The sequence below is a fragment of the Eriocheir sinensis genome, chromosome 37 (genome assembly GCF_024679095.1).
Source record: "Eriocheir sinensis breed Jianghai 21 chromosome 37, ASM2467909v1, whole genome shotgun sequence".
NCBI classification, from domain to species: domain Eukaryota; kingdom Metazoa; phylum Arthropoda; class Malacostraca; order Decapoda; family Varunidae; genus Eriocheir; species Eriocheir sinensis.
In genome coordinates, this window is record NC_066545.1 from 8650846 (window position 1) to 8677979 (window position 27134).

The window sequence follows — 27134 nt, forward strand, 5'->3', positions numbered from 1 at the left end:
TTCCTCCATTCCTCTTATCCACATTCCCCTCCCATCTTCCTTTCATTCTTGTTTGCCTCATATCCCTTCCGTCCTTCCTTCTTCCTACCCATGTTTCTTCCGTCCCTCTTTGCCCCAGTTCCTTCCCTTCCTCCTTTTCTACCTCCAGACATACACCACACCAAGAGTTGCAAATCGCCTCGCTGTAATAATTTCTGGGTCATTACACACGGATGCAGTTCCCGCCGGTGACTTGGGGAGCAATGAATAAAGATTGGGCAGACCCGCCGCTATGGATGTATGTATTTTATTAGTGTATTTATATCGTACAGAACCTAACGGGGAAGGCCGGAGTGCAAAGGGTAATGGTGCGTGAGGAGTCGGTGGCTTACAGAATGATGCGGCTAATGGTAATATACGTGTGACAGGTTAACGAGACACACACACACACACACACTCACACACACACACACACACACACACACACAAACACATACAAAAAAAAAAGGTCAGTGTACGCTTATGAGAGTTTATTTCAGTTTTCTTCTTTTCAAAGCAACACACACAAAAATGAATGTTATAAAAATGTTCACAACGCAGTGTTTTGGAATTAGACCTCCAGCGATACACCACACTAAGGTTTGTTTGTTTTTTTATAAATGTTTGTATTGACGGTGATGTTGTTTGTGTATGTATTCGGGAAGTGTTAGTTTGTTTACAGGAACACACACTCAACTGTCTACACATAAAGATTAAGGGAGGGCACAAAGCGTGGAAACGATGAATAATAATGGTAATAATGATAATGATAGTAATGATAAAACACAGGAGGAATGACAATAGTAATAATAATATGTAATGATAATAATGACTATAAAAAACAACAATAAAAATAATAATAATAAAAGTAATAATAGTAGTAACATCAATCAGAACACCGTGAACGAAAGGTGTGTCGGTGATGTGGGTGTGTCACTGTCTAGGTAATCAACAGGTATAGAGTCCAGGTGGCGCCACTTGCATGATGAGCAACACCGATTCACACAAACACGAAAAGAAAATGCTCTAACACCTTATTTACATACGCACTCATTGTCTCATCGTTTCTCTTCAGCACAGGTCAAAGTGTACCATATAAGAGACTCACCAAGCACATGTTCTTCGGAGTCACGATACTTTTTTTTCACTCTCTTAAAATACGTAATAAGCACACTTCACATTTCCCCTCCACATTTTAGCGTAGTACACAGTAGCATATATCTCCATAGCGAACATGTAGTTAAGAGGGAATAGTTTCTCTTTCATGGTTGTTGGGTCACTGTCATGATTTTTCCTTGTCATACATAATCATACACACAGGTCTTGGTCCTGCTCCTTCAGTATGATCATAACACATTTCTTCGTCCTTTCCTTTCTCACCGCCACACCTCAGCACACGAGACCAGGGCCAACATACACGTGGATGTGCGGCGATTACTCTTTGTTACGGTTCCCTCGTAATTTTCTCCTTCTGTATATCACAATCATGACACACACTATATACTTTATCTTTTCCCTTCCGTAGTCACCCTGCCACACAACTATAGCGAACATGTAATTAGGTTAGGATTTCTATTTTCAGTATATCTGGTCTACTTTTGTTTTGTTTTTATCTTTTAACACTCAACACATTACTTCGTCCTTCGGTGTTTACTAAGTCCATATATTATAGTCTCAATCTCCGGCGCCACTTTGCTGCGGATGGAAAGATGTAGCGCGTCTCCATATCGCCTCCACCACAGTTTGTATGCCTTGGCTTACAACAGAGAACGAATGCTCAGTTTCTTTTGTGTAGGTCCCAGCGGCGTTGATGGGAGGTGGGGGAGAGTTGAAGGCTGGGTGATCTGGTGTGTGATGATGGACTGGTGGTGGTGGTGACAGTGGTGGTGGTGATGAGGAATGGAGTAACACGTTTCGAAGCTTCCACTTGTTAGGGATTCATCTCTAAGGGGAGATATTTTTTTTTTTAGTTTTGGGGGATTCACTGATATGGGATCTGACTCCTCTTACGGATTTCTTCTTGTTATTTTTATTTTGAGGCGTCACTTCTGGGAGCTTTTCTTGACGGGAGAACATTTTTTTCTTCCAATATTTTGTAAATTCATGTTCTTCTGAGTTTGATCTTATTGACCACTTGACAACGCTAAGTTCCCAATGAATACACAGGTTACAGATGTTGAGAGGAGGGAGAAGAGGAAGGAGAAGGAAGAGGAAGAGAGAGTTTGAGAGCAAGTTAAAAGAGGATATTTTCTTGTTTCAAATATTCCTTGTAGTTAAACAAACATACATACACGCTCTCTCTCTCTCTCTCTCTCTCTCTCTCTCTCTCTCTCTCTCTCTCTCTCTCTCTCTCTCTCTCTCTCTCTCTCTCTCTCTCTCTCTCTCTCTCTCTCGTTTCCTCTTTATGACCACCATTATCTTTCTTTACGACAGATAATGCGAATGTTTCCTGTTTTATTATTATCGCTTTGCCCCGTCAGTGTTTCCTCAAGAGTTTCGCTGTTTCGGGAAGGGAAGGAAAATGATGAACTGAAACTATCTCGCAATAGTTCGCCTTTTTTATGTACTTGTAAGCGGTCGTCGTTACGTACCAAACCAGTCTTACTAAAATATTGAAAGTTGGGGTTGGTGGTGGTAGTGGTGGTGGTGGGGGTAGTGGTAGGGGGAGGGCTGAAGAGAAGGACAAACAGACAGACAAACACAGAAACAAACACAAACACAGAGAAACACATTAGCCCTTTTTTCTTTACCCTGCACCTGAGTAGCGAATTAAATGTGAAACAGTCAATCACGCCCATGAAATAACCAACTGTACATAGGGTCGTAGTAATCGTCTCTCTCTCTCTCTCTCTCTCTCTCTCTCTCTCTCTCTCTCTCTCTCTCTCTCTCTCTCATTTTTAGTCAATAACGAGGGACTTGGCTACAGTTATCACATTCGTCGCTCCTTTCCGTTCCATTAACTCCTCCTCCTTCTCCTTTATCCCGTCCTGTCGCCTCCTTCACACGTGCTTCCATCCAGAACATGTTGAGACGTGCTAGAGGGAGCGACGGGTGAGCGCAAGGGACGCCAACCCCAGCAGCGTCCAAGCGGCTGACAACTGGCAACCTGGCGAAGAGAGGAACAAAGAAGTGTTGTAGATATTAATCGTGGTTGGAAAAAGGGAAATAGATCTATGAATGTGAAATAAGAATGTGATCAGAGAATAAGTAAGAGAAGGAGTAACGTATAGATTATGGAAGAAAAAAATGCAGCTGACGGAAACTAAAGGAAACGGTAAAAAATAAGACGTAGTAGATCATTTTTGTAAATATGGAATGTGAAATTATATGTTGGATAAGAGAATATATGAAATGTACATAAAAAAGAGAGAGAAAAATACTTGTAGCCTGACCGTGACGAAAGAAAACAATGAAAAAAACAACAACGTGTATAGAAGATTATATTCGAAACTGGGAAATGTGAAATAGCTTGATTAAGAGAATTTAGGAAAAGTAAGAGCGAAAGAAAGAGTAACGTAAAGTCTATTGACAAGGAATAAGAAGAGAGGGAAACCATTAGCTGGAATAAGAGAGGATAGGAAATGCAAGAGCAACGCATAGCACATCGAAGAGGAAATGAACAAAAAAATAATTCCACTCTGACAGACGAAAGGAAACAATAGAAAAAAAAGTATTACACAAGTCTGTCAGAGAAGAAAAAAAAAACAAGAGCTAGAGTATACCTTATAGAAGTGGAAAAAGAAGAAAAAGCCGACGAAAATATCTTGCAGCTTGAAAAAAAGATGAAAGGAAACGGTAGACAAAAAAAAAAAAACTAATGCGTAAGTCTGCCAAAGAGAATGAAAAGAGAAATAGAGGGAAAGATTTATTCGTAATTAGAAAATGCGAAATAACGTGAATCACGCCGTCAAAGTGATGTAATTAGCTTCGTCAAGGAGGAAGTGACGGAGAAAATGACGAGGGACGAGGTAGAGGAAATGAGCCATGAAAGAAAAAAAGGTAAATCAGGGAAGTGGAGACGCGTGAAACGGGTTGATCTTGGTGCAATAAATATTTGAGAGACTTATGAGATTTGCAAGAGATGTAAGTACGGTCGTGAGAGGAGGTAAAATAAGATGAATTAAGATTAGAATAAGATAGGTTAGATTAGATAAGAAAGAAAGGAAGATGAAAAGAAAACGAGGATATCTTAGACACAAAATAAAATAAAAAAGCAAAGCAGTGAAATTGATGAAGCTCTAAAAACAAAATAAAAGTAAGATAGATTGATAGAAATTTCCTCAAAGGCAGAAAAATAGAAAGATAAACAACCCCGAAAAATCAAAGTAATATTCAAACAAAAACAACAACAAAAGACAAAGCAAAGCGAAGGTAACAGCTCGGAAAATAAGATATAAAAAGAAATACAATCACCGTAAAAGGCCTTCATGAAACAAAACAAAAATAAAATAAAAATAAAAAGGTATTCTTGGAAACATTTTAATCTTATCTCGTGGGAGAAGCGTCTTGCGGACTTTTATTTCTTAATCTTTTGCCCATGTCTCTCTTACTGTAAAATATAACAAAAAATCTTCAAAATCCTTCAGAGGGGTACGAACCGGGGCCAGGGTAGGATAGTTTATCGCGACACCCATGAGACCACCTGGGCGTAAAAGCTTATTAACTGTCCAAGCCAATTTTTCTTTTTTTCTCTCAGGCAAATTTTCCAGTGGTGACGGAGGCAGAGGAGGCGAGGCGGGACAGGGCAAGGAGGAAGGGAGAAGGAGGAGAAAGGAGAGGAAGAGACGGAGCAGAGTAGAAGGGCAAGGAACGGAGGGAAAGACGGGGAAAGGTAAGGGGAAGGTAAGAAGAAGGGTAATGACAAAAGGAATAAAGCAGCAGACAAGAAAGGAAGAGGGAAAGACAGTAGGGGAGGGAAGAGAACAGGGGAGAGAGATTAGAAGGCACGCATGGAAGTAAGAACATGTGAAGGACAAGGAACGGCAGGGAGCGGAGAAAAAAGGGAAAGGAGGAGGGAGAGAAGGGGGAACGGGTATAGAGGCCAAGGAAGGAAGGGAGGACATGGAGGAGAGGAAGGGAGACGAGGAGAGAAGGAAGGAAGGGAGAGGAGAAAAAAGGCAAATGAGGAGGGAGGGAAGGGGGAACAGGTATAGAGGGCAAGGAAGGAAGGAAGAGAAGATAGGGGGAGGGGAGGGGATGGCAGGCGAGAGGAGAAGGAAGGGAAGAAAGGGAAAGGAGAAAAAAGGCAAATGAGGAAGGAGGGAAGGGAGGAGACGGGTATAGAGAGCAAGGAAGGAAGGAAGGGAGGATAGGGGAGAAGAAGTGAAGACAAGGGGAGAGGAGGAGAAGGTGAGAGGGAGAGAGGGGAGACCAGGTGAGGGAGGGGAGAGGAGGGCCAATTACGTAGCGAAATCATCCGGAAAATGATGTGGGAACGAGGAAACCGAACTCGGCTAGCCACGGGGAGGGAGTCGCTGCGTTAGTGTGTGGCTGAGGTGAAAAATCGATTACGTGTCACTTCATGTGCGAGACGAATAAATAGAAGCGGGAGTGATGAGGGAGAAAGGGAGGTGGAGGGAATAGGGAAACCGTGCATATGGGTGTAGGGGAAGGAGGGGCGATTATGTAGAGAGAAGGAAGAAATAGCAGGAGTGATGAGGGGGAAGGAAGGTGGAGGGAATAGGGAAACCGTTCATATGGGTAAAGGGAGAGAATAGGGGAAAAGGAGGTGAATTGAATAGGGGAATAGGGAGAAGGAAGATGGAGAGCGATGAAAGAGAAAGGAAGATGCGGAAGAAAGGAAGTTGGAGGGAATTGGGAAACCTGCATATGAGTAAAGGAAGGAAAGAGGGGGAAAGGAGGTGAATTGAATAGGAGAATAGGGAGATGGAAGATGGAGAGCGATGAAAGAGAAAGGAAGATAAGGAAGAAAGGAGGAAATTGGGAAACGTGCATATGGGTGACCCGGGGAGGAAGGGGGAAGGAGAAGGTCGAGTGAATAGGGGAATAGGGAGTAGGAATAGGGAAGAAATAGCAGTGGAGGGATGGGGAACGATGAGGGAGGCAGGAAGAAATGAATAGGAAGGCGTGTATATGGGTGAAGGAAGAGGAGGCAGGGTTATGTAGGAGGTTGACTGAATAGGGAAAGAGGGAGAAGGGAAAAAACAGTCGTGCGTATGAGTGGGTGGAGAGAAGGGAGGGAAAGGAGGTTAGGGTTATATAGAAAGCAGTGATGATGATGGAGAAAAAAAAAGAGGAAGGAATGAGACACCGTGGGTATGGATGGAAGGGTGGTGGAGTTATGTAGAAGGTGAAGAAGGAAAGGCGCAAAGACTAGGAGGATAGATACAAGTGAAAGGAGACAAGGATGAGAGAATAGGGTGAAGGATAAGTAAGATGGTGTAGCAGGTGGAGGGAGAATGGGGAAGAAATAATAAGGGGAAGTATAAATTAGTGATGAAGGTTAAGAAGAAAATGAAAGGAGGTATGGGGAAGAAAGGAAGACAAAGAGAATAGTGGATGTCTGGAAGGGCTGGGATGAGTTCAGTAGAGGGGAGAGTATATACCGAGGAAGGCGTGGGAAGTAGCAGGGACAGGAGGTTTTCCGCCTACGGGGAGGATTACTAAGTAGAATTCAGAGCAATAAAAGATAAGGGAAAGGTGAGAGGAACAAACGGACTATAGAGGGACTGTACAAAAGACCAATTACTGTGATTTGATAAGCCTCTTGACTTCCACTTGACGATGACGATCTCGACTGTTTGTCATCGACCATTCATAAGTGTGTCGGGAAGTTAAAGGAACAACAACAACAACAAAGGCATTACCATCACAAAAAGGTTACGTTGATGAGAATAGCAACATTCAACATCTGCTAATTAGTCTAATGTAACGAGAAAAGAAAAGAATATCAACGCTAGCGTCTCTACTTACCTGCTGTTGAGAGAGAGAGAGAGTGTCCCGTACTTCGTGACTCACCTTTGGAGGCGTAGAGGTGGTTGAGGGCGGCGCTGGAGGCGGGGTCGAGGTAGATGTCCTTGGTGATGGTGGTCTTGTGGCCGCCCACCACCGCGTGGCACGCCACCCGCGCCACGCTGTCCTTGAAGTAGGCCGGGGGGTCCCAGGACAGGCTGAGGGTGGAGGTGACGCGTCCCCGGTGGTCCTCGTAGCCACCCCGTGACTGCACGTCGCGCTCATTGACCTGGTGGGCGCGACAGATGTGCTGATTAGTCACCTGGTGGTTCTTGGTCTGCAGGTTTTCCCTTCCTTTGGAATCAAGTTACGCTGTAATGGTGACACCAGGCAGGCGCCGCGTCTTTGTCACAGGAAGGTATTGATCGCTTTAATTAAAGGAGTGTTTGTGTCTAAAAGGGTAATTTACTTAGTTAATTATTACCGTGTGGTGAGGCAAATAGTATGCGTTTATTTACTGGTGTCCCTTTTCTATTTAGTTAAATTGTGATTTATCTTAGTTATAAGAGAGGGGGAGATCTTTTGTAAGCCAAGCAAAGCCATTTAATCTTGGCTACCTAGCTCGGGGGATTCGTTAATCACTTTCTTTTTTCAGTTTGAGGCGAGTTTTACCACTCAAAGGGTCGTAATCTAATCTGCTGCAAGAGCCAAGTATCCCTGCTTTCAGCTATTCTGTTGTACTATGATGGAATAAACATGTCATTTAAGTGCTTATTCGGAGGCGTATGATGAGGGTTGTGATATGATTTTTACTTCTGAAGATGTGTCAATAGTGAGGACAGGCCAGCCTCTCACCGGCAGGTCGTTGATCTCCCAGTAGATGGCGGCGCGAGGCTTGGCCCTGCTCGCTGTGCAGTTCATGTGTATCCGCTCGCCGATGTGGTACACGGGCGGGTTGGCGGCCGGCCGCGTGATGATCTTGACTTCTGACGGCGGAACTGTGGCGAGAGGAGAAATAAAGAGCTTAGAGAAGGGAATTATGTGTTGACGTGACTGCCACTGGCTGAAGACTGAATATCAAAGATGCTACAGACCATTTCGTTTAGTGGGTGCATCTCTTCTCAACCCTCAGCACCACCCCGCACTCCCTAAGCTACCCTGGCTCTTTTATATCTCATCAATCCACTCCCAACCGCATCGTCACCTCTTCAACTCCTGGCCCCGTCAAACACTTCAAACTTCTAGCCTCCCCGTCAACTCTCTCCCGCTTCCATCAGCTTCCATTCACTTCCCTTCCTCTCCCATACCATCCTTTTCACTCCTCCCCCTTTTAATGATCTCCCCCATCCCTCTCCTCTCTTACTTTTTTTTTCTCTCGGGGTTCAAGTCGTCATCTTGTGAGCAAAGCGTGGTTCGAAATATATGCCATGTACCTCAATATGTTCCATTGGTCACTCATTAAAAGACAGATGTTGGTCAACCGCTTATCCCTTTCATTCAAAACCAGTCAGTAAGTCTGGTGGTCAGTTTGTTAGTCAAGCATTCGTCCATTTATAGGTTGAGCGATTTACATTTGTTCGGAAAGGGGTTCGAACCTATTCCTTGTCACTGGGCTTTGAACGGGGAGGTGATCGCGGGGGTGAGGGTCAGGAGGGGGGAGAAGCCAGAGGAAGGGGTAGTAAGTTGCCTGATGTCAGTAGTATATGTAACTACGCATCACTGTTTTAGTTTCCTCATGTCATGTGTTCGGTGTACGTTGTTGTGATTCGTGTTGGATTTTAGTACGGGAAACATGGATCGAAGGTGAAGTCGTGCAGTGGGAAATGTAAGTTTGGTGGTTGGTTATTAGAGGTGATGAGGGTGTTAAAATGCGAACCAGTGTGTGTTAATTATTGTGTGTTACGGGTGTTCAAACAGAGAGAGAGAGAGAGAGAGAGAGAGAGAGAGAGACCTTTTGTTAGGGCTGTGTTACTATAGCACACACACACACACACACACACACGTCTTGATATATCGTGTTGATGGGGTCGAGTAATTGACGGAACGACCTGACGGAGTGGAGGGGAAGTGTAATGAAGGAAGAAGAAAGGCCGAGTCATGATGGTGGTGTTACGCTGGACAGGTGTGACACGTGAGGCAGGTGTGAGTGATCAGGCCAGGTGTAATAATAATGGGGAAAGGATATAATCAGAGGGAGAGAGAGAGAGTTGATGAAGAAACCGTAAAAAAAAAAAAAAGTGATGAAGTATATGTATGTAGACGACTCAAGTCTAATCCCCAGTAAAAAAAAAAAAAATTGCATGAAAGATTAAATATAGGGAGAAAATAATTACAATGGTGGTGATGGTGATGGTGGTGGTGATGGTGATGGTGTATAACGTTGGTAAGGGTCGAGTCTTTTTTTTGTGTATGTATGTTTTGTGTTGTAATTAACTGAATAAATAACAAAAGCATTACAGTGTTGAGCGGAAGACTACAGCGTGTGGGAGTGATAGCGCTCTAAAGGGTAATATTTTAGTAACATGTTTAGAGGTGGCGAAGTTGGTAATGGTGATGGTGATTGTAGTAGTGGCAGTGGTGACAGAAGGGATGATGGTGTTTGAATCCCTCAGTAAGTCAAATTATCAGTCAGTCAATCAGTCAGTCAGTCGTTCATTAATAAGTTGAGCTGTTTAGTTACTCGTGTTGGGGATTCACACTTGTTCGGCAAAGGGTTCGAACCTATTCCATGTCTTTTCACAGAACAAGTACTGAGCGGAACTGGTAAGATAAACGCTTGACAACAAAGTACGCATTTATAAGCTGCCAGACTGTGAAATATTTAAGAGACATAAAATAATGATTAGAAAGGTTGATTTTTATCGCCCATAATATTCAGTTACGATGTTTGTGAATGGTTGATGAAGGTGATTACTATTTCTTTGGTCGTTTCAGCAGGAGGACGCGGAGGGATGTGACACGGACTACGAATTACAACATTTTCGGTAAGTTGATTCTTTTGTGTTTGACGATTTTCTCTTTGACGATTTATTATTTTCTTATTTTGCTATTTTTATTGTTATTTACGTTCTGTTATTGACTTCATTTATTTATTTAGTTTCTTTAGTTGCATAGTTTTGTTTCTTTGTTTCATATTCTCATTCTATTGATTTAATGTTTCCTTATTTTAATGTCTGTACTTGTTATTTACGTTGTGTAATTGATTTTCCCTATTTCATAAGAGTAGTTTCAACAGTTTAGATTCTTTAGTGTATGTAGCTTTTACTGACGTTCTGATATTAATCTCACTTATTTCTTTAGTTTGGTTTATTTTGTTTCGTTTCTTCAGTTTTTTATATCACGTTCTTTCATCGATATAATTTTCTCTTTAGGTTAGTTTAATTTGTTTAGTTTCTCTACACTTTATTTTCGCTTATTTGCTGATTTCATTTAATTTCTGTAGTTTTTATTTACGCTTTTTTATGGATTTATGTTATTTCTTTAGTTTTATTTCTATTGTCTACTTTATCGGGTTTTGTTTTCGTTGTAAACTATTTTTTTTTTAATGTGTATATCCATCAATTTGCCAAATCTTTCCCCCTCACTGTGTCCTTCTCCCTCTGCCTTACCTGCTGTGTTTTCTCTTTTCCTTTCAATAATTTTTGTGACAACTCAGTCAAACGGAATATGGAAAGCTTCGTTAAATTACAATGCGAATATTACCATCTTTTTTTTTTTGTGCCATATAACACGTCAAATCTTTTTATTTTTTTGTTTTTTATGCGTCATTCGTTATCGTTCAATTCACCTTTGCTGGAGGTAAAAGTTTATTGTTACAAACTGATACTATTTTCGTCATTTTTAACATTATTATTTTTTTTATGTATAAGGACAGTGTATAGACTTGTCACTTTATGCATTCTTCTTCTTCTTCTTCTTCTTCTTCTTCTTCTTCTTCTTCTTATTATTATTATTATTATTATTATTATTATTATTATTATTATTATTATTATTATTATTATTATTATTATTATTATTATTATTATTATTATTATTATTATTATTTGCTGCTATCATTCATCCTGTAACACATTGCTTCTGTATTATCCTTCTATTTCAACAGCTCGTACTTTATTACACTACTATTCCAAAAGATACGGCATTCATTACATTAAACAACACATTATACGGGCTTAGAGTTATTCTTTTGTGTCACCATTAAAGGTCAACTAAAATTGCGTATTGAGAATTAATCATAAGAAATTAACTGCACGTGAGGTGAATTCAGTGAAAAGTGTGCCTTGTTAAGCTAAATAATTAAACTGTTGGGTAAATTCAATTATGAGCTAGTTTCCCACATAGAAAGTGTGTGTGTGTGCGTGTGTGTGTGTGTGTGTGTGTGTGTGTGTGTGTGTGTGTGTGTGTGTTTGTGTGTGTGTTGTGTATGAGAGAGAGAGAGAGAGAGAGAAACTAATCACATGTAAACGCTTTTTTGGCTCATAGATTTTTTTGCCTTCCTAACCAGTCTCTCGTTTCTTTGTTTTCATTTGTCTTTTATTTCGTTTCTTTCGTTGTGGGTCGAGTTTACTGAAACAGCTTGCTAGTTTTTATGTAATTATGCATGTGTCATCGTAATCTATTTTCTCTCTCTCTCTCTCTCTCTCTCTCTCTCTCTCTCTCTCTCTCTCTCTCTCTCTCTCTCTCTCTCTCTCTCTCTCTCTCTCTCTCTCTCTCTCTCTCTCTCTCTCTCCCTCTCTCTCTCTCATTCAGACGTTGGTTTTCCGAATATCTTTTTTTTTTTTTTCCATGGTAATCACGATTTCTTTTCTTCTTCAATATTTTTCAGTCTACTCCTTACCCGGGTGAACAGAATTTTAAAGGTAGAATATTGTCTGATCTCTTAAATCAAGCATCATGGTCCCTAATTACAACACCAGGGGCCTTGTTCTCTCCTTACGGGTCTGTGATTTCAATAAATAACACTCGTGGTCTTTTGCCCTTAATCCCGGTGTCTTATTTGATTTCCAACGTTGGTGACCTTGATCTCTACTTATGTTGACTGGTAACCTTGGTTTCTACTCATGCTCTCTGTCGTCTGTTCTTTTAATATTAATGTTCCTGTTCTTTATTTACAAAGGTCATGATCACTGTTGAAAACACTCTTGGCCTCGTTCTCTTTCGTTATTTTAGTATCCACTCAACATTCAAGACCTCATTCTCTACTTGTAATTAGTATCTGTATCTGAAACACTCATGACCTCATTCTATATTCAACACTCGTGGCCACGTTCTCTACTTACTCACGACGGTCATGGTCTTGTTGGCTACGGCGGTGCGAAAGGAGGGACCTTCGCCCATCACCTCACACTTGAACAGCCCCGAAGTCTCCTCCGACACGTCCTGCAGCACCACTGACTCCTCCGTCGACGCCTCCTCCTGCAGCGGCGGCGGCGGAGAGGGCAGTGTGGGTAGTGTTGGTGGAAGACGCGTGTGTGGCGTGATGATGGTGCCGGCGAAGTCACATTGGCGTATTAGGGGATAAAAGAACATAATTAGAGAGGAATAAAAGAAAGTAACTGGTAGAGGAGGATGAAAGAGATGGAGTAAAGGATTAAAGAACACGATTAGAAGGAGATATAAGAATGTGATGAGAGAGGGGTAAAATAAAATAATAAGAGGGTAAAATAAAATGTAAGGGAATCAAAGAAAATTATAAAAATGGAGTAAGAAAATGAAGAGGGTGGAATTAAAGAAGGTGATCTGAGGGGAGTAAAAGATGACACTTGATAAAAAGAATGGATCAGCACAGAGTGGAAACAAAAAAGCAGAAAATGACCCAGAGCAGGGAGAACACGGTCATACAGTGCTTACATATTTAAGAGTTATTAAACCGAAGTTATAGGGGCTGTACGGTGTTTTAATTTCGTTATGACGTATCACCTTAAAAAATAATCACGATGGTTTATTTACACATGAAAGGATTCCTTCCCCCAGCGTTACCAGATTATCGTATTCAACGCATTGTATTTACCATTTTTAACCCTCAGACTCTCGTACATACACAAATAACGAAAGAATATTAAAGTTATCGTTAAAACTGTTATTTATTGATGTATGTATGTTTGTTTGTTTGTTTTTGGTATAGATATCAGTCACTAACTACGAAAATGCAGTACGGTGTGTACGATAATTTGACAGCAATCCCCTCCACCCTTCTCTCGGCTTTGGATGAACCACAGTAAAAGTGTTTCCTGCGTTAGTAACTGATTTGGGTATCTGTGAGATCAATCAGTTAATCAATCAATCTGTGAAATGGTTGACTTAGATACTAACTGCGCCGCCCTTCTCGCTATTGTTTAGGGTGAATCACAGGTGCATAGTGTGTTAGTAGTTATTATGCAGCCGGTTTTCTTTATTTCATCTATTTTTTATTTATTTATTCCCTTTTTCTTTCCTTTGAGCTGCCTCCTTGACTGTGAAAAAAACGAGGGCCATATATTTCGACTTCGGCGGTGACTATACTGGAAAACATTTGCTTAGGTATGGCGCTCTTTTCTCTGATGTAAAGCTTAGGTTAAAGAGTATGGTAGCAGCACTTCGGTTCGGCCCGTGTTTTGAGAACCGTTGGCCATTTTGTAATTAACCCGGTAATGAATATAAAATTGAGTGTATATAATTAAAAACTGTTTTGAAGCATTAACGCTTACTTCATTACCTTGGCGGCCAGAGGGCCAATTTTTTTCGTGCCGAGTAAAACAGCCGAGTTAAACCACAACGACCTGAATTACACCCGTGCGTTATTGACAAAAACTCTACGCGCTTCGTTATTTTTTTTATACGCTAAAGCCGATAATAGGATTGCATCGCACAAAAGACGCAACGTGTAGCAATTAAGCGAAAAGAAATCCAGAGACATGAATTTTTAGCGGCGGGATTTTTACATTATTACTTATTTGTTTGACCTTAATTATTTCCTGTTAACTCATACCTAATGCGAAGAGAAAGAGGTTGACCTTTACGAGAGAGGGATAACTTTACATTAAGCCCCGTAAGGCGTAAATGAGTTAAAATTGTTGGCGGCATCATTACACAATTAAGGGCCAGTTGACCTCGATTCTGTTCAGTAAATTCTATACTATAAGAAAAAAGTGTAGAGATGCGCCTTAGCGAAACTACTTCCTTAGGTGTCCCTCGCAAGGCGTAAAGGTGTTTAAAGATATTGGCGGCATCATTACACTATCGACCACCGGTTTGACCTTGATTCTTTTCAGTAATCGGATACTATAGGAAAAATTATAGTCACCTTAGCTAATAAATAATTCATACACTCCAGGCATGCTTGTTATTACCTTAGCTAGTGCTACCAATATATTACCAGTTATCCGCTTGGCCACTGTGCATTTCAGTTAATTACATACAACTCGGCTTTCGCTACAGATACTTATTAGAACAGTAAGAGAGAGGGGCACGCCCAGCCACTAATCCACGGGAGGAGTAGATCTGCTTGAGGTTACCTGCGATGTTACATCATTAATTAACCGCTTTACCTTCAGCGTGTGTTCTTTTGATTATTTACACTCCACACACAAGAGGAAAAAAAAAAAAGTCAGGCTTCTCTTTAATTCCACGGAAGATGTTGACATGTTTTAGATTACCAGCGATATCGTTATTCTATCACTTATCCGCTTGTCTGTGTTCCTTAATGAGTTACATCCTCCACAGAAGATACACACACCTTCACGTTGATCCCTTTAAAGGTGTAGGCGTGCTTGGGGTTGTTGTGCGCCGCGCCCTTGTAGGTGTAGAACTGGTCCTTTCCGCGCCACCAGTTGACGGTGTAGAGGCGGTGGTTGTTGCCCACCAGGTTGAAGCGGCAGGTGAGCGTCACGTCGTCGCCCACCTTGGGGGACTCCGGCACCACCAGCTCCACGATCTCCACCGTCTTGTCGCTGTACGGCCACACACCTGCCCAGACACAGCTGTACCTTTACCTGTACTTTTACCTTGATTCATCCCACATCTGTACGGCCACACACCTGCACAAACACCTCTACCTTTACCTGGGTCCTCACCTCTACCATATCCCACACCTACCCTCATTCACACTCCAACATACCTGTACCTTTACCTCTCCCCCTCACCTCAGTCTCGCCCAGCACTGTACAGCTACAAACTTATACACACACACCAACACACCTGCCCCCTCACCTTTACCACACCCCGCACTGGCATGTCCGCACATCAACACAAACCGGCAAAACACCTGCGTTACCTCTACCAATGACAGAACAGATACACAAGTAGGAAAAAAAAAACGTGAGACTCACCTCGTGCCAGAAACAGCAGGGCGGCCACGTGCAGTAGTAGCAGGCGGTCCATCTTCACGGCACACACACCTGAAAATAGTAGTAGTAGTTGTCGTGGCAATAGGGGAGGAGTTGTTATTGTAGTTGTAGTGTTGTTGGGATTGGCAGCTGTGGTTTTGATGGCAATTGTGTTGGTGGATGTGGAGGTAATCATGGCGGAAAAAAAGGGGTTGATTATCAGTTAGAATTATTAACATTATTAGTACTAACATCAATATTATTCGTAGTACTGTTTTTCACTGTAGCGGCAGGACTGGCTGGAAAGGGGGAGGGGAGGAGAGAGGGTGTATTAGGAGCGGTGGAGGTTGAGCTGGTGTGTATTTGAGTGGGTATCACGGTACCACACTTTTTTTTTACTATATATTAATTGAACGCGCAACGGGCTTACTTCCTGGAACGGTCCGCGGTTGGATATTATAATTTCATGCAAATAGTTTCATGGGAATTAGTTGAGCCGTGAAGCCGCCAGTGATTAACACAAGAGAGGGTTGCCTTTGTCCGCGCACGTTGCAAATATTCATAGATCACCCGGAAAGCCTAAACAAATTGTCAACACTAATATCGCTGCCCCGCGCGTCGACGACCCATGACGGAGCCCAGTGAACGTACCGCGCGCTCTCAAAAAAAAAAAACAGGAAAATAAAAAAGCGTATGTAAATTAAATGCAGTGTAGCCCATTCATTTAAGTCCTCTCGTGGTCTTGGTAATACAGGTCTGAGCGTGTTAACAATACATATATCATACCCACCTAAATGTTTTCCCTCGGAGTGTTTTGTTTCTTTTTGCTGTTGTTTTTAATATACCTGTGCGCTCCCCTGCACCTCGGCAACACAAATGAATTATATTCGCAAGATTAACGCAATTACAATTATTATTATTATGAATGGAAGGGTCTGCACGCGTGTGTGTGTGTGTGTGTGTGTGTGTGTGTGTGTGTGTGTTTCTAGGTCAGCAGTTCGTGTGTATGTTTCCCTGCAAGGCTATTATTTTCAATGATTAACAACCCAGCATGGTTTTAATTGTTGATTCCGGGTTCGAACTGGGATTCTCTCTCTCTCTCTCTCTCTCTCTCTCTCTCTCTCTCTCTCTCTCTCTCTCTCTCTCTCTCTCTCTCTCTCTCTCTCTCTCTCTCTCTCTCTCTCTCTCTCTCTCTCTCTCTCTCTCTCTCTCTCTCTCTCTCTCTCTCTCTCTCTCTCTCTCTCTCTCTCTCTCTCTCTCTCTCTCTCTCTCTCTCTCTCTCAACATCTGCCCTTGCTAACCTCCTTCAGTTCTCCTCCACCCCTCCTTCCTTTATTGCATTTCCTGTCTACCCATTCCCATCCTTTCCTTATATTCCTCCTCTTCCTTTATCTCCCTTTCCCAATTTCATGTGTCTACCCCCTTCACTCCACATCCTTTCCTATTCTCACTTTCCCTCAATTCCTTCTTTCTTCTCGCTCCCTATCTCTTCCTTCACTTCCCCTCCTTTCCTATCCTCACCTCCTCTCACGCATCATCTCCCACACCCTCCCCCATCCTTCCTCTCTCTTCCCCTCCAGCATCTTGCCCTGTAGGGGAGTCAAAGAGGAAGGGATGCTGGCACCTCTTCAATATTCATGAGTCTCAGCATCTCCATCATCATCTCATCTAGAGGCAGGAGGGAGAAGAGGGGAGGGTTTGGAGGAGGAGGAGGAGGAGGAGGAGGAAGAAGAGGAGGAAGTGTCTCCAGCTGTCTCATATTTTTGGGTTATGTTTCCCCGAGTCTTGTTCTTGCTGACGCCGCGGAAACTACCGATGTGTTGACGAATGTGTGTGTGTGTGTGTGTGTGTGTGTGTGTGTGTGTGTGTGTGTGTGTGTGTGTGTGTGTGTGTGTGTGTGTGTGTGTGTGTGTGTGTGTGTGTTCCTCTTTCAACCCCCTCCTCCTCCTCCTCCTCTTCCCCTTTATTTAGGCACAATTGGATATGGTGTTGATGAGACGTTTGTGACGGTGTTGTGTTGATGTTGTTGTTCGCGTGTTTCATCTTTCATTGTGATGCACGTCTTGTTGTTTACTTGTTGTTATGCGGTGTTGTCCTTGTTGATGCACTACTACTACTACTAACTACTACTACTACTACTACTACTACCTTAATAATTTTTCTTTTTTCTACTAACACTAATACCATGACTACCGCCACCACAACCATCACCACCACTACAACTATCAGTATTTACCTTTTTCTTGTTTTTTCTCCTCGTCTCATTAACAAAACACTAACGCAAGGGAGCCCAAGCGAAGGTCGGCCTGGGGATTGTCAGTACAGGCCCAATGAAGTTTTTTCCTTAACCCATTTGCGTAATTATAACATTATTCGAGTTTCATTGCCTCCTCTACGCCCTCTTACACGCTCGCTTGCACTGCTCTGACTTTCTCCGTTTTACTTTTTTTTCTCTTACTTTTCTTTCTTTCGGGGTCATGTTGGGATTTTTTTTCTTTTTGTTTTCTTCGCTTCCTTTTCTTCTTCTTTTTTTTCATCCTTCCCTCACGTCTGATTTTTTTTTATGGTATGTGTTTAATTGCTTCCTCTCTATTTCTTTAATTTACTTTCCTTATATTTCCTTTCTTGTTCTTTTATTTATTTTCGTTTCCTACCCTTCCCATCCTTTGATTTCCCTTCCCATTCCCTTCTTTCTATTTATTGCCTTCCTTCCTTCCTTCCCTTCCTTCATTTCCCTCCCTCCCTCCTTCCTTCCCTTCCCTTCCCTCCTTCTCTTCCCTTCTCTTTTGTTCCTTACCCTACCCTTCCCTTTCCATCCATCCTTTCCCAACATTTTCCCTTACATTCTTTCCTTTGTATTTTACGTTCTCCCCCTTTTCCTTTCTTTCGCTGTCCTCCTTCCGCTCCCCATCAAGTGCTGTCGCCCACTGGATTAAGTGTTTGTACAGGGAGTGTTTCCATGCTTTGTGTCGCTTTGTTTGTCAGCTTAAGCGTGAGAATCGGGGCGACGTGACATCTTTCCCTTTTCGAGATACGAAGGTAAACCCATTTCGAAAGTAAAGGTTGACTCATTTCCAATATCAAAGGGTACGTCCAATTCGAACGTAAAGCTGCGTAATCATATTCTAAAGACAAAGTACTGAGACCCATTTCGATGTTAAAGGTAAATTTATTTCATCGGCAATGGTTGATGAATTTAGATTTCAAAGGTGTATTCAAATCGAATGTAAAGATACATAATCGCATTCCAAATTTTAATGTATTCGTGCCCAACTGAGATATATTTTGAGATTTGAGGTAAATCTTTTTCAAAAGTAAAACTAAACTGATTTCGGACATGAAAGATAGATCAGTTTTGAGCCTAAAGATATGAACGTGTCATATAATTGAATGTTCATTCATGTCGACCTTGCATCAAAATACTGAGGCCCATTTTATTCCTATATATAAATCACTTTCATAGATAATGATAAGCTCATTTCGATTTTCAGTTATTGATGCAATTTGCACCTTAACAGACGCAAACACATTTTAAAGTTAAGTTTGTAATCGTACCGACCTTAAACACACTAAGGCAAATTTCGATGTTGAAAGTAAACATATTTCGAGGGTAAAGATAGTCATTGGAAAAAGAAAAAAAAGATCGATCTGTTTAGAATGTTGCAAAAAATACGTAAACTAATTTGATAGTTAAATGAGCACTACTCTCTTCGAACATAAAACTACTAAGACCCATATGATGTTAGAGGTAACATTCACTTAAAACGTTGTAATTACTTTTATTGTAAGAGTAAAATGTAAAATGTACATCAACCTATTTTCAAGTTCACTATTCAGAAATCAGTTTCGCTATTAGAGAAATGAGAAACATTTTTTTTAGATCATCTGCCCCTCTACTCAATAATATATGTTTATTTATTTAATTTTCTATGTATATATATATATATATATATATATATATATATATATATATATATATATATATATATATATATATATATATATATATGTGTGTGTGTGTGTGTGTGTGTGTGTGTATTTACCTATTTGTAGTCTACCGGGCCCGAACTAAGCTCTAATAATCCCGTCTCCATATCTACATGCATCTAGCCTTTCCCATCTAGTCTTGTGTGTGTGTGTGTGTGTGTGTGTGTGTGTGTGTGTGTGTGTGTGTGTGTGTGTGTGTGTGTGTGTGTGTGTGTGTGTGTGTGTGCAATCCATCATTTTTTGTGATGTATAACAAAAGACGTTCAGTAGATCCCCTTCTCTCAGGTATTTGTCAGAGTATAAAGGAAAGCCTGTCATCTCATAATACGTTTTTTCTGTTATAGTTTTTTTTTTATCTCTTCCCTTCTTTTAGTTCTGCCGTTTACTTCTCCCTTTCTTCTCTTTACATTTCTTCTGTCTTTTCGTTTCGCTTTTCCCTCCCTTTTCCTTCCTCGTAGTTATGTCTCCTTTTCTCTATAATCGTTCCATCCACCTTTGTAAAGAGAGGCGCGGCGTCAGCAGGTGCCTAAGTGTATGGCAGTCACCTCTACGAACAGACGGGGCTGATTGAGGCCTCTGCGTCCCATTACATCCTCGTGACCACAGCAGGTCTCTGGAATAGAGCTTCTGTGTATCTCGTGTGTGTAGCAGATTGGATATGTTGTAGTGTATTTTTTTGTTTGTTTTTTGGCTGTAATCGGATCAGAATATACACGCAGATAGATAGACAGATACACAGATAGATGGACAGACAGACAAAGGGAAACGGGCCGTCAAACATATTAATACGTATATGTATGTTTTAGAAAGTTTAAGATGAAATCAAAGACCGAACTTCGTTGATCTTGACGGAGTTGGAATTAAGAAAGGAATGTTTTTGCTTGCCTTTTGTTGCGCCTTTCTTCACATCAGATTTTCTTTTCTAATTTTTCTCCTGTTTTACTTTACAAACTAGTTGGCGTATCATGTTGCAGGTCAAGCTATTATAATCACTGTGCGTGTTTAAAAGTCAAACGTTTATTTATATATGTATCTTTTTTTCTGGAAAGTAAATGAGTTTTCATGCATAAAACAAGTAAGTCCAGCTAGGGAATATAAATGTTCTGCGAGCTATTTTTATGAGAGTCGGCGGAATAGTCTGGCACAGTGAAGAATTAACGTTACCGCAAGATTCTCCTCCTCACTTTTATTACCATTTTGTTTCATGGACTCCAAGGCCTTTAACCATATGTGCCCGCCTCAGAAATCTCATCAAATCCATAACCTTGAATGTGTATAACAAGGAAGGTAAAAATGGTGAGTAAAACCAGTGCAGGTGTGTGTGTGTGTGTGTGTGTGTGTGTGTGTGTGTGTGTGTGTGTGTGTGTGTGTGTGTGTGTAAGAACGTTTTTCTTTTTCTTTCCGTGGTGAAGCGAAAATGTCTGATGTCCCAGTAAATTAATCACAGTCTTTTCATCTGAAGAACTTTTTAGAATTGTTACCGGGCAGTATTACAAACGAAAAACACAGACAAGTGGTTAGCAAAGTCAATGTACTGGTGAGTAGAGAAGTAGCCAGGTAGGAAGACAGGTAGATACATTAATAACAGAGACATATGAGTTAAATAATAGACTTGTCATATTTTTTTGCGTAATATGGAATTTAATTATCTATTCAAATTACATCATGTCCTCGTAACAGTATTGGACGAGAGCCACTTTGCTGAAGAGGACATCATTTCGGTATTTATTTAGTCCGCGTCCCGAGCGCCGCCTTGCCCCGCGCCTCGCCGAAACCCCGCTGTGCAAAGCCTTTATTGATAACCACTGGGAAAAAAGTTCATGATGCTTTAATACTTATGTGGAAAAAAGAATAAACTTAAATCTTGAAATTATGTTGACTAAGAAAAGTTTAAATACACAGATTACCTGCCCCAAGTTTAATCACACTTATATTTGTTTGCGTACTTTTTTTTTTTTTACTCATCAGTCCGTTCATTTGGTTTCATTTTCCCCTTAGTGACTGTTGTAGTAGAAATGCAACTGTAAGAATATTTTTTTCATTCTTTGATTTTCTCCCATCTGTTTGTCCATTTATATTTTTCCCTTACCTTTTGTTACAGTACGGGTGCAGCCCTATGAGTACGTGTATTTTTATCGCATATCTTCGTTTTGTTAATAGAATCCATCCATGTTGTTGTCAATCTGAGTGATGCAATTACACTTGTCTGGCATTTTTATCTTTCCTGTATAAAAGAGAATATTCCCATCCTATCATATCGGAGCCGCGGCCGTTTTTGTGCGATCCGCCGGCAAGAACGCCCCGAATTTGCATCGCGGCGCCGTTCCGGTTGTTGTTACTCTAATGAATCGCGGCTCCGGGATTTCTTTCACCGGCGCGGTATCAAAATTTTTGGGATGCAAATGCTCTTCCGTTGATGTCATTTTTGGCAATTAAACTTTACGTGTCTGTTTTAGCTCCCGACGCGCGGTAGCTTGTTTTTTGGTTGGCTGTTTGTGCTTCGCTCTGCACCTAAATTGGATAAATTGATAAAAGGTATGTATGTTTTTATGCTCCTTATTAACAATCTCCCTTTGCTAATCCACCCTAAGGCCCCAGCCCTCTTTTCATGCAATCCTTTCTCAAGTCCACCCTCCGTCGCTTCTTTTTACTCTCTTTTTCATCCTCCATCCTTTTTTTCTTTAGTTTCCCTTTGTCACACTCAGGCCCTTCTTTATACTCTTCGTTATCTTTTCCATTCTCCTACTTTATTTTTTCCTTTTCCTCTTTCACCTCCAGACTCCATCTTTACACACTACCGGCCTCCCTTTTGCACTTTCCAGCCCTCCTTTTCCTCACCCTCTATCCCCAAATGCTTCTTGGAGGTTAGAGCAAGGTTGTTAAGTCAGATATACAAGATTTATCACTTTCCCATAACGTCTTAATCAGTTTCATATAATCATTCGCCTTCCATCTTGAGAATAAAGTCAACTAATCAAAGGTTTCTGTCGTGTAAGTGTAAATCGATTTTTTTTTTTTTTTTTACCGTAATAGATGAACAATAGAAAAGAGCTATCTAGTCGAGTTTTCATATGGCTCGCCGCATTCATTCACGGATTTAAGAGCAAGGGATCGATGTTAAAGGGTGAGCTTCCTTGATTACTTCAGGGAAAGATTACTGTATTACCAAGCGGCGGAAAAGAAATGAAAGGAAAGTAAAGATGAAGCTTAGTGAAACAAATGGAAGAAAAAATGTTAAAGGAGAAGATAGACGAAGAAAAATAAAGAAGGGTTACAGAAAGGAAAAAGTTACGAAGGAAAAGTAAGGAAAGGAAGAAGAATAGTAAAAGGAATCTGTGATCAAAGGAAGAACATCAAGAAATAGAACGAGGGAAAGAAAAATGAGAGAAAGGAAGGAAGAAATATAATAAGTAAATAAACATGGACGACAGAAATATATTGTTAGGAAAGAAAATTAAAAGAATAATGAGGGACGTAAAGTATGAAAAAATGAAGTAAAACAAAACAAGGAAGGAACGAAGGAATTAAGAGAGGTATAAAGGGAATTGATTAAGAGGGGAAGGAGGAAGAAAGAAAGAAAAGAAGGGAGAAAGAAGAAAGAAAGGAGGGAATGTAGTCCAATCAAACCCAACGATGTGGCAAGTTTTTCAGTTAAGATGCGTTGCCATGACTCTTATCAGTGGACATGTTGATGATACACACACACACACACACACACACACACACACACACACACACACACACACCAGGAAAGGCCAAACGTTGTTATACAAATAATTAATTCTCTCTCTCTCTCTCTCTCTCTCTCTCTCTCTCTCTCTCTCTCTCTCTCTCTCTCTCTCTCTCTCTCTCTCTCTCTCTCTCTCTCTCTCTCTCTCTCTCTCTCTCTCTCTCTCTCTCTCTCTCTCTCTCTCTCTCCCTTTGCAACATGAGACTCAACACTTAAATATTGAACACACACACACACACACACACACACACACACACACACACACACACACACACACACACACCTGGCTGTCGTTCCCACCTTCGGCACCTCGTCCATTAGGCGCGCGGGGGCAGGTAAAGACTTCTGTTCACACTTTTCCGATGTCGTCCAGAATAAAATTTGGGTGGAAAGAGGCTGCAAGAGGCGGTGGGCGTGGTGGGCGAATGGGTGCGTTATTGGGGGAGGGAGGGGGGGAATGGGGGGCGTGGCCAAATATTGTGGTGGTGGGCCAAGCTCCGCCTCCTCAAACTGGCCAATGAGAGAGAGGCAAGAGGTGTTTGTGGCAAGGGGGTAAGGAGGAAGAGGAGGACGTGGAGGAAGAGGAGGAAGAAGGAGGAAAGGAGGAGGGGGACCAGTGGGGACATTCTGGTCTGGTCCGTCTCCTCGTTTTCTGCCGCCCGCTTCTCCACCTACCTGTCGCTCGCACGCCTCACCTTAGCTCGCCTGCCCTCCCCTCCCCTCACCAGACCTCACCTTCCCATCCCCCTCCCTCACTTTCCCTCTCCTCACCTTCCCTCTCATTTCAGTATTCTTGCTCTTCCTTGTCCTGCCCTCCACCTATTTGCCCGTCCCCCCTCCCCCCCTTCACCTCCCCCCCCCCCTTCACCTGCCTCAATGCACCTGCTTCATTCCTGCCCAGGTTGGCATTCGTCGCCATGCCTGTGCTTCTGAGAGGCTTAAGTGCTCCTTCTCCTCCTCCCTTCTCTTACTCCGACGGACCCCACCCCTTCTTCATCTCCCTCCTCCCTCTCCTCCACCGTCCCAGGGGTCCGGACGAGAGCCATGGCCCGCAAGGTGAGGTCTTCTTCTTCTTCTTCCTCTTCTTCTTCTTCTTCTTCTTCTTCTTCTTCTTCTTCTTCTTCTTCATCTTCTTCTTCCTCTACTTGTGTTACCGCTTCCACTGCGTGCCCATCCATTTCCTTCTCGTCCCCCACGTCCTCCTCCTCCTCCTCCTCCTCCCCCCCCTCCTCATCGTCCCCATCCTCCTCCTCCTCCTCCTCCTCTTCCCTCTCCTCCTCCTCTTCCTCCTCTGCTTCTTCTTCTCCTTCTTCTTCTTCTTCTTCTTCTTCTTCTTCTTCTTCTTCTTCTTCTTCTGCTTCCACCTCCGCTGCCCGCTCATCCATCTCCTCGTCCCCCTCGTCCTCCTCCTCTGCTTCTTCTACGCCTTCTTCATCTTCTTTTTCCTCTCATTCTTCCTCCTCCTCCTCCTCCTCCTCCTCCTCCTCCTCCTCCTCCTCCTCCTCCTCCTCCTCCTCCTCCTCCCCCCCTTCCCCCTCCTCTTCCTCCTCTTCCTCCTCCTCCTCCTCCTCCTCCTCCTCCTCATCATCATCATCATCATCATCATCTCCTTCTTCTTCTTCTCCTGCTTCTTCTTCTTCTTCCTTCTCTTCACCTCCTTCTTCCTCCTCCTCCTCCTCCTCCTCCTCCTACCCCCTAGTTTGCAGGCGTAGACGGAAGACCATCCTCCCAGCCGTCTCCTGTGAAGACGGATCACACTTCAACGGATCAAGAATCAACACCAAGGTTAACATAAAACTGGTGGGTGACAGCATTGTTAGAGAACAACTGACTGAGTTCTGTGGACGAAGTATCAAGAACAGAAGACGCTACTGTATTCCTGGTGCAAAACTACAAGATATAAAAGAAGCGGTAGACCTCGTCTCAGACCGCACGGAGCAGGACACACTCTTTGTTTTGCACGCTGGCACGAACAACGTTCAAACAATGTCCACGGAGGAAATTATAGCTGACTACCGACGAGTAATCCGCCGCTTCAAGGAAAAGTCAAGCCACATCATTGTCTCAGGGATTCTTCCGAGAATCAACGCCTTCACAGGCTTCCACAGAAAGGCGTCAAACATCAACAACAGATTGAAGCACCTCTGCCAGAACGAGGAAGTTTCGTTCGCAAGTCAGTGGGATCATTTCTATGATATCCCCGACCTTTTCCGTCCTGACGGTCTTCACCTCAATGCGATTGGCTCAGCACGGCTTGGTAGGTTGCTGAACGAGGAGGTACTTTGTACTCAAAAAACTCCGAGCGCGGGAGGGGCACCAAAGTATCGTAAACAACCAACCAGTAGGGACCGCTCATTACACACCAAGGCCCCCAACAGTGAACACAAGCAGACACCAGACTACTGTGCCGCGAAGCGTTGAAGTCAAGAAGGACATTTCTGTCCTATACACCAACGCGCGGAGCTTAATACCCAAACGGGATGAGTTACTTGCCTATGTTGACGTAGAAAGTCCGGACGTGATTGCCATCACCGAAACGTGGGCCACCTCTGACCACCTAATGACCGAATTCTCAATTCCGGGATACGAGCTTCTACAAAACAGACTTCACAAGAAAGGAGGAGGTGTCATCTGTTACGTCAAGAACAAATACCCTGCCGTGGAAATAACCAAAGAAGACTCAGAGAAATATGACACTGTATATGTTGAACTGGAGACTAGCAAGTACAACAAAATAACGATTGGAACCGTTTACAGACCTCCAAAGCAACAAGCAGCGGACGACGAAGCGCTGTACGAGGAAATTCACACCATAACACAAAACAAACAGTCAGTCATTATCTGGGACTTTAACTGTTCCAACATTGACTGGACCACGATGATTGGAGATCGGGAGGGTAACAGATTGCTCGAAATGTTAGAGGACAATTTTCTTACTCAGATTGTTACCCAACCGACGAGGAAAATAACTTATTAGACCTAGTACTCGTGAGTGATTCAGATCTCACACGTGAATGTCAAGTCGGCGAAAAACTGGATGGTTGCGACCATCACCTAATTCGCCTAAAAATCAGAACAGACCATGAACTCACCGAAAACATGTCCAAGATTCCAGACTACAAAAAAGCCAATTTTAACTTCGCTCGTGAGCTGCTAACCCAGACAACTTGGGAACCCATGAACCTCACTCCGGTGGACGGCGCGTGGAACGGCTTCAAGAACAAACTCCTGGAGGTAGAGAGAACGACTGTTCCCATGAAGACAAGGAGAACAAATAATGCCACAAGCACACCGTGGATGACTACCCAAGTTCGACGGGCGATTAATTTGAAGAAGAGAAAATACAACTTGCTAAAGGAAAACAGCACTGACGAGGCACGCGAACAGTACCATCAAAGCCTCAGAGCTTGCAGAACACTCATTCGCCAGAGTAAACGTGACTATGAAAAGCAAATTGCACGCGAAGCCAAGTCCAACCCGAAAAAGTTCTTCACGTATATAAGAACCAAAAAGAAGACAAAAAGCAATATCGGTCCCCTAAAAGATGAAAGTGACGTACTAACACAGGACAGTAGACAAATGGTCGAAATCCTAAACAGGAACTTCGCGTCTGTGTTCACGGTCGAGAATACCCAGTCCGTACCCGAGAGCCCTTCCCCACCGATGGGAATCACTCCCCTAGAAATTGGTACAATCGACGAACGGGATGATGTGAAAAAGTACCTAGACAAACTCGAGACAAACAAGTCTACCGGACCCGACGACTTGTCACCCAGGCTGCTCAAGGAACTCAAGCAGCAAATCCTCAACCACTCACCGCCATCTACAATCTGTCACTACAACAAAACAAAGTCCCGAAAGACTGGAAACAAGCGAACGTAACACCGATCTACAAAAAGGGAGACAAAAGTGTGGCCCTAAACTACAGACCAATCAGCTTGACCTCAGTGGCCGGAAAAATCCTCGAGAAGATCATCAGAGACAAACTCGTTAGGTTCCTTGAAGACAACAACATCATTTCCGATGCTCAGCACGGTTTCAGGAACAAGCGCTCATGCTTAACCAATTTATTGGACTTCTTCCAAGGTATCTATGAAAACTGGGATAATCATATCCCCAGTGATGTTATATATCTAGACTTTCAGAAAGCCTTTGACAAAGTGCCACATGAAAGACTCCTCAAG

General features: G+C 42.5%; 1 protein-coding gene across 2 annotated transcripts in view; it reads right to left on the minus strand.

Moving 5' to 3' along the window:
* Nucleotides 1-818: 818 nt before the first annotated feature.
* LOC127008179 (nectin-3-like protein) overlaps nt 819-27134 on the minus strand; it is a 68132-nt gene continuing 41816 nt past the window's right edge. For both annotated transcript variants that reach the window (XM_050879860.1, XM_050879859.1), the window contains exons 3-8: nt 15237-15305; nt 14645-14874; nt 12210-12345; nt 7786-7928; nt 6997-7219; nt 819-3124 (exon numbers count right to left, since the gene is read on the minus strand). In XM_050879860.1, coding sequence (XP_050735817.1) covers nt 3054-3124; nt 6997-7219; nt 7786-7928; nt 12210-12345; nt 14645-14874; nt 15237-15288 — 855 coding nt within the window. In that variant the 5' untranslated portion in view covers nt 15289-15305 and the 3' untranslated portion in view covers nt 819-3053. The remainder of the gene's footprint in view (nt 3125-6996; nt 7220-7785; nt 7929-12209; nt 12346-14644; nt 14875-15236; nt 15306-27134) is intronic.